General features: G+C 44.0%; 1 protein-coding gene across 3 annotated transcripts in view; it reads left to right on the forward strand.

The window, feature by feature from the left end:
• ZFYVE9 (zinc finger FYVE-type containing 9) overlaps positions 1–11596 on the forward strand; it is a 51757-nt gene that overhangs the window by 37697 nt on the left and 2464 nt on the right. For all 3 annotated transcript variants that reach the window (XM_072343823.1, XM_072343822.1, XM_072343824.1), the window contains exons 11-18: positions 2033–2257; positions 3825–3907; positions 4638–4742; positions 7248–7398; positions 8729–8809; positions 9118–9280; positions 10022–10127; positions 10614–10790. In XM_072343823.1, the coding sequence (XP_072199924.1) occupies positions 2033–2257; positions 3825–3907; positions 4638–4742; positions 7248–7398; positions 8729–8809; positions 9118–9280; positions 10022–10127; positions 10614–10790 (1091 nt within the window). The remainder of the gene's footprint in view (positions 1–2032; positions 2258–3824; positions 3908–4637; positions 4743–7247; positions 7399–8728; positions 8810–9117; positions 9281–10021; positions 10128–10613; positions 10791–11596) is intronic.

Genomic DNA, 11596 nt, shown 5'->3' on the forward strand with positions numbered 1-11596 from the left:
CCAGTAGCTGTACTTAATGCAGGAGGTCCGTGCGTGAGCCTCATGGAAGAAAGAGAACACAGCGGTGATTATGTCCTGGAGGGCTGCACAGTAGCGTGGCCCACATCTCTGGAGTGAGAGCAGGAATTAGCTGTACTGCTCTCGTGCCTGAGATGTGAGTTGGGACTTTCACAGTGGATCAGTGTAAGGGTCAGGCTTGGAAGGACTCCTTGGTTAAGCTTTCCTTTGCTAGCCTGAACTGTGCCTACCTACATTTATTTAATTGCATTTACACGTGTCAATGTGCTGTTTTTAGGTGTTCTGAGTTACAGAATTTAAGCAGGCTTAACTTGATCATCATTTTTGTCTTCTGAGGATGTCATCGTTATGTTTCTGTGACCTGTGCTTTTGCACAAGATGCAGCGTTTGTGCATCTGTCTCAGCATGTCTAAGAGGGAGAAACTGCTGATGTGCATGTTGAAGGAGCAGGACAGCACCTCTTCCTTCTCTGCCTTAAACACAGATGCTCCATTATGAAGCAGGGGAGGAAGGAGCAGACCCTCCTACCTAGCTGTTCCTCTGCCTACACGCATGGAAAGCCTAGGGCTTCTGCAGAGGCCTGCTGGTCTGCACGGGAGCCCCGGGCCCACGCAGTTCCTTAGGAATAGTGTGATCAAATGATCAACCACACCACGCTCCCTCAGCTTACTTTTGTTTTTCCTTGAGAGCAAATCAGCACTACTAACATTCACATCTTCCATTGGAGAATTGTGATCAGCTCTTCTGGTTATTTGCGTGCTGTTGGAATTACACTGTGGTTCTTTGCCATGATGCTAAACACCGCGTTGGATGCTATAATAAACTTTCAGATTCATTTGGTCATTCCAGCATAAACATCTTTGGAATTTAAGAGCATCAAAGAAGAAAAATTGGAGTGAAAATTAGTGGTTCTTCTCCCCTGTGCTTGTCTCAGTTGCGTTTTACATAAAATACACTAATTAAATAAATACTCTTATGTGCAATTCTTGAAATGACCCAGATCTTCCATATGACAGAGAGACTCTCTGGTGGTTTGCCTAAATGAAAGGACAGCCCGCGGGCATTCAGCATCTCACTGTGCGTGCACCTCCTCTCAGCTCAGCTGGCTCTGAAAATTTGGTTCAGTCATCAGCAGCTTCTGCAGCTGAAATCTCTGGAGTGTCTGGGAGGCACCAAACACAGGCTTTCACTGAGCACTTCTGTAGTGCCAGCAGAAAGGTGCAGGCAGCAATACTGGCCTGAGCTACCCTTCACCTCCTCAGCTGTCCTTGGGATATATCATCCCCTCCATTTCACCTCTAGTTGAAGCAGGCAGATCTTCATGAAACAGGCAGATGACAGGAATGGTCAAAGCACTTCACCATTCTTTCCCCAGCTTCCACCCATTTCTTAATTTCTTTTTGAACTGATTTTAATTCACTGAGTCATTTTTAAGAGCCATGAAGATGTTGCTGAATCACACCAACCTCAGTTGGTTGCAAAATAGAATGCATGCTCCTTTCTTAAATGAAATATGTGCCAATATATTGCTGTTTTCCTTGGAAAACTGGTAGGCATTGCATATATTTTGCAATGTAATTGTATGGTATGTATTGCCAGAAAGGAGAGGCAGGTGAGGGCCTTAGTGCTGTACATACTGTCCTGTTAACATTTACAAGCGTGGCTCAGCCAGTCTGGAGCAGAAATGAAGGTATTTGTGCACATTTTCTTACAAATCTGTCTTTCTACCAATGGTGGTGAGTAACTCTGTTGCCACCAGAGGTGGGTCAAGCAGGGAGGTACCATGGCTTTGGTTCCTTCAGTCTGTGCGTTATTCCATAATAGATTTCACCATTTTACCCAAAGGAATCTGAGCCTCTGTGTGCAGAAAATAGTTTCTTGTGTGATTAATGGACATTAATGCTTTAGGAAGCAAAGATGTGTTTTGGTTTTTTTTTCCTCCATCCTGTAGAACTCCTAAAATTCTTGACACAGCTCTCAATCTAGTGATGTAACGAGCATTTTTCATTCATAGGTAATGTTGTTGGCAACCTGGGACACTCCTTTTTCAGCCAGAGCTTTCTGGGAAGCAAAGAACACGGAGGGTTCTTGTACGTTGCAGCTACGTATCAGTCCCTGCAGGACCTGGTGCTCCCAACCCCACCCTACTTGTTTGGCATCCTCATTCAGAAATGGGAGACACCCTGGGCTAAAGTGTTCCCCATTCGGCTGATGCTGAGACTCGGAGCTGAATACAGACGTAAGTAATGTGTGTTCTTCTAGCTGCAATTATTCCTGTAGGACAATGTATTCTGGTTTAGAGCACACACACACCCAGCCCTGAACTGCTACCTGCCAAAGCAGTGTGAGCTTCAGCAGGCAGGTAAAAGTTATTGTTGCTGGTGTTCCATGCCCATATTGCATCCAGGTAACAGCATGGCAGCCCTGGGGCCTTGTTATGACCTACAGCCTTTTTAAAACTGTAATAGCTTGAGCTTTAATGGAAACAGATCTAATTCTGAGCAACTGTCGTTCACTTGGTGACCTGAAAAGGAGCACGGTGCAGAACAAGGCTGATTTAGCTGGTGGAGTTACATCAGAGGCTCTCATTTGTCCTGTTACGTTCTTTCCAAGCCGAAAAAGAGTGTTTGCCTTTAGTTTTGTAAAAAAAACAACCTGTGCTTGTTATGCAGAGAACACACAGACAGGAGCAGCTTGTTAGGAAATTTCTGTTGCAACTAATAAAAACAAATCTGGAGAGAACGTTTCAGCTAAATAGTCTTAACAGAACGGAATGAAGTCTTCACAAGGCACTGATGATCACTGGAGACTGTTGGAAGTCTGTCCACCATGACAGGAGTTTGCTGTCCTGGTTGTCTGCTGCTTTAATTGGCATGACTCCACTTCTTGTTGCATCAGGATGCTGTATTTGAGTAGGTCAGCAGTGCAGTGCTTGTGCAGGAGTTGTGGTACTTTCCAGATGCCTCATCAGTGTGCAGATCTGTAGTTCATAAGGAAATCATGCTCAGACCTGTAGAGCATTTTGCAGCTCCTTGTGACTGCAGTAGAAGCTGTGAAGAGTTGTGGCACTTTAGAAAACGGAGGTGAGTGGTTGCTTGAGGAGAGTTCAGGAAACTTCCTTCACGTTTGTGTTTAGCAACCACTGATGTTACATATGACTGTGTGAGTCATATTTCAGGCTCAGTTATCACTTCTGCTGCAACATAATGTAATGGAACCACATCCATACACTGCACATTGAATTGCATCAGATGTTGTACGAGCATGGCTAAGTCAGCCAAGGAATGCAGATATTTCACATGGTTGTCATACTGTGAATATCCCTTTCGTTCTCTTTTACATGCTTCTGTAGAGAATTTGCCACACTTTAATGAGGTTATGGAAACAGAAAATAAAATAATCTCAGCGTTGTCACTTGAATGTCACATATGTCAGCAGCAAGCTAAAGGCTTGGGGTGCTGTTGTGATGAGAGACAGGGTGACCATAAAAAAGGGAGAAGCCATTTCCAAGAAGTCTGTCTGTGCAGTCAGTGTTGAGATGAGGTTCATGGTTGCATTGTGGCACTTGGTGGTGGTCTGTGAGATTGTCCATCGTGCTTTGAGTGTGGTGGGCAAAGAGCCGTGATATGCCAGGTGTGTTAAAGGATTGTACCTTTCTTCTCTTTGCCGTTTAAACTCTGGCCTTTCCAGTCTTTTCTTTTGCTGCTGGTTACCGCATTCAACTGAGGCGATTGCATTGGAGTCTGTTTTGTCAGAATCTCAGTATATAAATTGAATATGACTTTTTCTGTTTTATCTTATCCTAGTTTATCCATGCCCGCTTTTTAGTGTCAGATTTCGCAAACCTTTGTTTGGAGAGACTGGACACACCATTATGAACCTCCTTGCTGTAAGTGCTGAGTCTGTTTCCGTGTTCCATTGATGTGCATCAGTCAGTGTGAGGAGGACTGAGCTCCTGTTGCTCGTAGTAGTTGGCATGCCTAGATGAATAGTGGGCATTTGGGTGAATTGCCTGCCACTTCTGGTATTGGGTATCAGCCCGTGACAGCATGTGACCTGTAGAGGTTCCCGAAACAACAGCCCCACCTTGGCCAATGGAGGATGGTTGGATCTGGCAGTAAGTGCAGCAGTTGCCTGGATCGCTTCCTCAGCGGTGCTGGGTTGTCACAGTGTTTATCTGCAGCGCTCTGATTATACAGAGCTTCAACTGAAATGAACTTGCTGGCTTTTCCAACATTGCAAATATTTTCAATATTGCAAATTCTTTAATGTGTGACTCCATGTTATTGCTGGAAAAGCTGATTATCCAGTAATGTAACAGAACACAGAGAGCAAATTTTCTTATACACAGTGATGGCATTCAAGGCTGGAGAATATTAATGTTGATGTAAGAAAATGAGTGGAGTAGCAGTGTGTAACAGGCACGATGATGTTCTTTCGTTTGTGTACTTTGATTATGTAGGTTACAAGCTGTGATGTTTCCCTCCCTCCCTGATTTCAAGTTACTGATTACAATTATTGGAACGAGGCAGCTGATTGGTCACTAGGATAGTTACGAAACCTGCTGTGTTAATGATGAGGAACGTGCATAACTTTTAAACACTTGTTTTAATTACCAGGATTTCAGAAATTATCAGTACACGCTGCCGGTGGTCCAAGGCTTAGTAGTTGATATGGAAGTCAGAAAAACCAGCATCAAAATTCCCAGCAACAGATACAATGAGGTAATGCTTAAAAGAAATATATTTGTTTGCCGTTTCTTTGTGGTTGCAAGAGCTGGGGTCTAAAGGAATCATATTCTTATCACTGTCACTGGGAAAACTGCCTCAAAATCAGTCAGTACATTCACGATGAGTGCGTATTTTGAGAGCGAGTGTTGATGGCTCCACAGGAAGAATGCAGTTCTATTTAGTGCTAATAAAACAGGAAAGGCTATTTCTGCACTTTTCTAATTTGAGTTTTAAGTATTGTAAAGAATAGAAAGCATTAGAGGATTGCAAATACCATTTTGACTTGAGCAGGTAAGTTGACAAACCTTACACTTGAGGTGAACTAGGAGGTAAAAGTGCATTAGCTTTCCACTCCTGTGTTGTACACGTATACTCGCAGCATGTATTGGTGTTGTTGGATGTTGAGTATGTGCAGTCTCTGCATCTCAAGTTTATACTTGATCTCTGGTGTGAGAAAATCAGTGTCTTTAAGACACAGCGGTGCTGCGACAGCTGAGGGACAGGAAATTCCAACAGTAATGAAGGAGGTGATGAATGCTGTATGGTCTGAATGAATGCAGAATGGTCTGTATGAACAGCAGTGGGTAAACTTGGTCTTTTGAAACCAGTCCGCAGCTGGGAGAAGAGCAAACCTCCTGAGCAGAACAGTGTTTTCAAAAGGACTTGTAGAATCAGAGTAGAATACAGCTTTGTCTTATGAAGGAATGGTTCTACTGGAAGCGTTTAGGTGAAATAATAGCGGGACTGAGGAAATAAAAAAAGGAAAATCAGTTTTTATGCGAAGTTTGAAAAGAAGAAAGTGATGAAGCAAGAAGATGAAGGGTGTGTTTAAAAGATACATTGGTTCTTGGTGCTGTTGTGAGAAAATGGAAGAGGTCAGTAAAGTTTGCAGACGTGAATTGCAGATGGGCACTGGAGGCAGTTCCAGATGTAACAGCTGTGCCTGGTGTTTACAGCTGCTCTGGATCAGTTCTGCATTGTGCTCAGGTTCTCTTTGCTGTGTAAAGCAAGGACCGGGCTTTTTAAAGGGAGAAAGTGTTATTTATGTAACATTATTGCCTGCGACTCAGCTGAAAGGTTGAAATAGCAGAGATTTTTCATCCGAGTGTACTTTGAATTAAGATGAATTAAGCCACAAGGCCTTCCCTTTTTCCCTGTGCAAAGCAGTATTTCATTAGAAAAGAGCGTCACTCAAACTGTCTTGAAAATGAAGAACTCATTCTAAATCTCATGCACGGATTAAATGTGGAAAATTTAGGCTGTAATTAACAAATTAAATATTCATATATATTTCTCTATTAAATTTATAGCTTTTCTTCAAGATGATTTTACTTTTCTAGCCTTCTAGTGATACTCAGTTACAAGTCCTTCCAGGGAGGGTATCACTGTTAATAAGTTGCCTTGTTAGAAGATACTGTGGCCATGTCCTGTTGTTTCTTCTTTCTGAAGGCAACTACAGGGCTCCATAGAGGCGCTGTTGAGCTAAATTCCTGTTTCTGGAGCATGTCATGATAAATAGATAATGAAATACACTGTTGTCTGATGCAAAATCTTAATTAAGTTTCCTCCCTAAACGTTACACCTGTGCATGTTTGTCAACAGCGAGCATCAGCGGATGTTCCTGACGCTCTAATTAAGGTATTATGTTAGACTGAGAAGGATAAATATGATGTGCAGGGCGTGCTTGCTTATCAGGTACAGGAAGCAGAGGGTTGGAGTGTGAGTGCTCTTAGGAGATGTCGGCATTTTCCTGCTCTCTGAGGTGTCATTTAATCACTCTCGACCCTCTTTCCCCTCTTTTTTTCTTTAAATCAAATCCATCATTTTTAGATCCAGGATTGGTGACTCCTCAGTGCTTGTTTCAGATAAAAAAATCTCATTGTCTGAGACAAAATGGAGGGGGGAAAATGAAAGGAGGAGTACGATTTATAATAATACTGATATATAATAATACTGTGCTGAGAACTGAAATGGTTTCTGGCTGTCAGTGATTCACATCTCTTTGCAAAGTCTTCGAAGGGGAAAAAATGATCCCAGTTTCACCAGTTCACGCTGGTGAAGCACAGAGGCACCAATGCTTTGGTGTGTGCTCATGGCAGAACCAGGATGAAATGCCACGATCCAGAGCACCAACCGCAGTTTATGATGTATGTCATCACTGGCTCTAGTAGTGTAAACTAACCAGGTATTTCTTCCCAGTATTTTTCTACTATTTTTTTCCCTTGGTTGATTTATGAAACAGCTACTTTGTAGGTCATCTGTCCTTCTTACCAGTTATCCTAATTACGTGAAAGGAGACAATAAAGCATCTAGATGAAATAAGACCTGAACTGTCTTTTCAAGTGCAGGTGATGGTTCTGAGTACTGAAGTCTGTCTGACATGAGACTGCAAGCACTCTTAATTTTCACTGTCTGAATGAACTGTTCCAAGAATAACCCTCACATGGTATTTTTGCTTGACAAACAGGCTAAGAATGGCATAAACCTTTTTGTTTGCAGATGATGAAAGCCATGAACAAATCCAACGAGCATGTTCTAGCAGGGGGAGCGTGCTTCAATGAGAAAGCAGACTCGCATCTGGTTTGCGTTCAGAATGATGATGGGAATTACCAGACGCAGGCCATCAGCATCCACAATCAGTCAAGGAAGGGTGAGACTGGGGCTCGTGAGGAAGCTGTTGGCTCACGGTGCTCTGTATGACTTCTGTTTTGCTGTTGTTCTTACAGTGACGCCACACTCTGCTTGGTGAATCTGTCAGGATTGGGCTTGTCTGTATTTCAGTGTTTCTGCTCTGGCTCAGAGAAAATCATTTGACTGTTGGCCTTCCTGAATGGGCAGCTCTGTGAGTTAGGTTTGAACACGCAGAATAGCGTGTTGCGCTGCTCTCTGTCTGCCTTTACCCCCTCAGCATTTTATCCTCTTAGCAGAATGCAGAATCTCAGACATCCAGGGGCACGCTGCTGTTTGTGTCCCGTGTGCAGCCCTCATCACACTTCTAGGTCAGTAGTGCTGTTCTGAATTGTCTGAGAGGCTTCTGGCAGCTTCATAGACCAAGCAGACACAAAATGAAGCATATTACAGCTTGCTCCCTTGTAAATATGGTAATACTGTTTGCACAGTGCAGCTTGGGACATGCGCGTTTCCAGAAGTGCTGTGACTGCCTTACACAACTTCTGTATGTGAATATTGACAGCGTTCTTTGGCCTTGTTGGAGACTAGAGGTGGGATGTGGTTGCCTGTGCTTGCCCTGTAGGCTGTGCAAAAGGAGGAAGATTAGGTTTAGTAGGAGGGGGGAGATGTGAACAGAAATAAGCAGCAGCAGCAGTGTTTAAAGAGCGTAACTTCAAAGGTGTGTTCGCCTGCATCAGATCATCTCATTTCCAGGCTTTACATGGCAGAGACATTTACACTATCACCAAATGAGAAGAAGCAAGATACAGGCCAGCCCCATGTGCATTGAGTGTACTGACATGAGACATCACTTCAGGACTGCTGGTTTTACCTGAGTGTGGTTTGTTTTACACACGGGATGAACAGCGGGACGTGCAGCGTTCTGTGATGCTTGGTGGTCATTTAAGAGAATTTTATTCTAAACCAGCTGGCTGTTTTTCCACTGGTTGGTGTTAGTGTGGGCCATAAGCAGATCGCACAGTCTTATGCTGGCTGTGTGAGAACTTTTAGGATGATGTAATTGGTTACCCTAAATTAACAGATTTGAAACTTAAAGGCATTACTGGAGAGTGCGATGAAATACGAGCATTTAGGCTGATAAAATGGCTGTCCAGTTCAGAAGATAGCTGGATGATTTGCCATTCTATGTCCAAGCATGTGAGATGCATTAAAGTCACTATAATTCTGAGCAGCACTTGTTCTGATTTCTGTTAATCACCTCTTTGGATGATGGAGCTGTTGTACCTGGTTCTTGTGCAAGGCATTGTTTTGATGACAGCCTCACTAAATCACTCTCCTTGTTGTTGCAGTGACTGGTGCCAGCTTCTTTGTGTTCAGTGGAGCTTTAAAATCCTCTTCAGGCTACCTTGCCAAATCCAGTATAGTAGAAGGTAAGAACTGAACTGCTTGCTTAAAATGCGCTGCTTCCCCCTTAGCACTGCTCAGCTGAGCCCTGAGCGTTGGAATGAAGCTGCTGGTTCAGCTTCATCTTACTTAGCAGAACACCCCACCTGTTTTGCTTTTCCTCGTCAGTGTTCCATCTTTTAAGGATCAGAGAGTTCAGGAATGGGCTTGTGTAGTGTCAAATGGATTTTCAGCATGTTTCAATGTTGCTCACAAGAGGAAGGATGTTTTTCTGTTTTATGGGGTCTGCTCATTGTGATTTATTTTGGCTTATGAGGATTTCTTGGTTCCCTAGATGGAGTAATGGTCCAGATAACGGCGGAGAACATGGACTCTCTGAGGCAGGCCTTGAGAGAGATGAAAGACTTCACCATCACTTGTGGCAAAGTAGATGCTGAAGATCCTCAGGAACACGTTCACATTCAGTGGGTAGAAGATGATAAAAACTTCAATAAGGGGTAAGCAAGATGTATTTGACTGGATTTGTTAACAATTTTAATGGATTTTATGAGGTGGCTGGACTCAGTGTGAATTATAAGCTTATACCTCTACTTTGAATGATAAGATGCAATTAAATGTAATGAAAGTGGAGCTTGAGACACCAGAGCTTTGGGGCATCAATTAAGAGTTGTCAGTGCTGCGGATTATTTTCCCATTGCTCATAACCAGTTACTGGAATCTCTCCAGCACTCAATGCTGAGCCCTGCGTGTTGTGGTCAGTTCGTACTCTTGTTGCTTTGTGTGCATGAAGTAGTGCTGGAAGAGAAAGTGCTGAACACCAGCAGTCAATGCTGCACTTCGATGGTTAAGCCAAAAGAAAAGTGTACATGGCAGTTTAAGTACTTAAGGGGAAAAATGCTGTTCTGATGGGTACGGCCTCGTAAGGAATCAGCATCCAAAGGGATGGCCTTTCTGTATGGACAGACACCGCGTCAGTCTGAGGTTCTGTAATTAAATGTTAAGAACACATTCTGTGGTGTATAAGCAGCGTTTCAAGGTATCGCGGGCCTCCACCAACATTATAAATGACTAAAACAAAAAAGCTATGAAAACAACCTGTAGCAATTGTGTTGAAGGCTGTAGGTGAACCAGAGGCACTGTCCTGTCCTTTGATCTGGGAGATACTTTTCCTTTACAATATGCTCTATTAATAATTTCCTGCTAAGAAGGAATTTACCCTTTTCCCCCCATTTCTGCAGTGTCGTCAGCCCTATTGATGGCAAATCAATGGAGTCTATAACAAGTGTGAAGATATTTCATGGCTCAGAGTACAAGGCGAATGGGAAGGTCATTCGATGGACAGAGGTAAGCGAGGCAAACGGAGCATTTTGGGCCTGCAGCTGCAGCAGTCTTGTCTTCATCCTGCACTCCCGACATCCCAAAATTATGGAGCGAATTCTTCAGAACAAACCTGGAGCGGATTTGGCACCTGTAGGGAAAGATTGTGCAAGGCACAGTGCAGAGCACAGCGTCCCACCACCACCTTTGTGCTGCCCAGCTCTTCTCATGCTGTCTTGTTGAACATAGGAAGAACTAGAAAAATGCTTGCTCACTGTTACCTGAGGTAACAGCTGGTTTCACCTTATTGTGTATTAAAACTACCTTTTAGAAGGCAGATAACTCTTATTGTTGGAGAACGTCTGTGTAACTGTCTGTTGTTTGAGGGGCAGTTTGTCTTCAGGGTCTTTTACTGACGTTCCTCAAGAAGCTTTTCTTGAAGTCTTCTATCATAAAAAGCTTTGACTGGCGTTTAATTAACTTCATGTTCTGTCTCTTAATTCGTACCTTCAGGTGTTCTTCCTGGAGAACGATGAGCAGCACAGCGGTCTGAGTGACCCAGCTGACCACAGCAGACTGACTGAAAACGTGGCAAAAGCTTTCTGTTTAGCTCTCTGTCCTCATCTGAAGTTGTTAAAAGAAGACGGCATGACTAAGCTTGGTCTGCGCGTTACTCTCGACTCAGATCAAGTAAGTCTTGTACAGTTCCAGCTTAATGGCTGGGTGGTGGTTGGTTGCTTCCCCCACCCCTAAAAATAATCATGAATATACTGGCTCGAACCATTCGTTGGCTGCAGTACCACCAGTATTGGGATGCTTGTCTGGTACTGCTGTTCAGTGGGGTTCAGGGCAGTCTGTTGCCATGGGAGAGCCAGGGCATAAACAGTGAGCCTGTAGCAGCACCTGCTCTGTGGGCAAACCTGGAGCAGCCCTTGGAGGTGCGGGCCAGAGTCAGCTGCTGAGAGATGCTGTAAGCTGGCCTTTCCACCAGGAGCTGAAGAAGGGAGTAGAAAAAATGTGTTGTGTTGTGAGCATAAAATATTGTTTACAAGTATGGCTGTTCAATGATCACATTGTGTGTGAGGCAGAGAAACAGATGGGAGCTTCCCCTGAGAGAGCTCTGCAGCAAACACTACAAGCAGAGGGAAGGGGCTTTTGGCACACCAGCTGGCCTGAGTGAAGTGTGCTTAGCATCATCCAGGTCTTAAACACTGCACGCCTTAATCTGATAGTGCAGGGTATGGTTCCTGCTGGTCTGCAAGCTCTGCTTTGGTAGGACAGGGCGGGGGGAAAGAAGAAGCTGCTTTTGTCCAGGCAGTCACTGGGAGCACAGAGAAGACCAGGGTCAGGGTTGGGGTTCATGGGCCTGACTTCCCCCCAGCTGAGGTGGGGGCGTCACACACAGCTCATCCTGCACAGCACTTCCCTCACTACCCCCATCCAGCCTGCTCTCCCTTCTGTGTAAAACCCACTGTTGTTGCTTTGTGTTTTTTTAG

The sequence above is a fragment of the Excalfactoria chinensis genome, chromosome 8, assembly GCF_039878825.1.
Source record: "Excalfactoria chinensis isolate bCotChi1 chromosome 8, bCotChi1.hap2, whole genome shotgun sequence".
Taxonomy (NCBI): Eukaryota; Metazoa; Chordata; class Aves; order Galliformes; family Phasianidae; genus Excalfactoria; species Excalfactoria chinensis.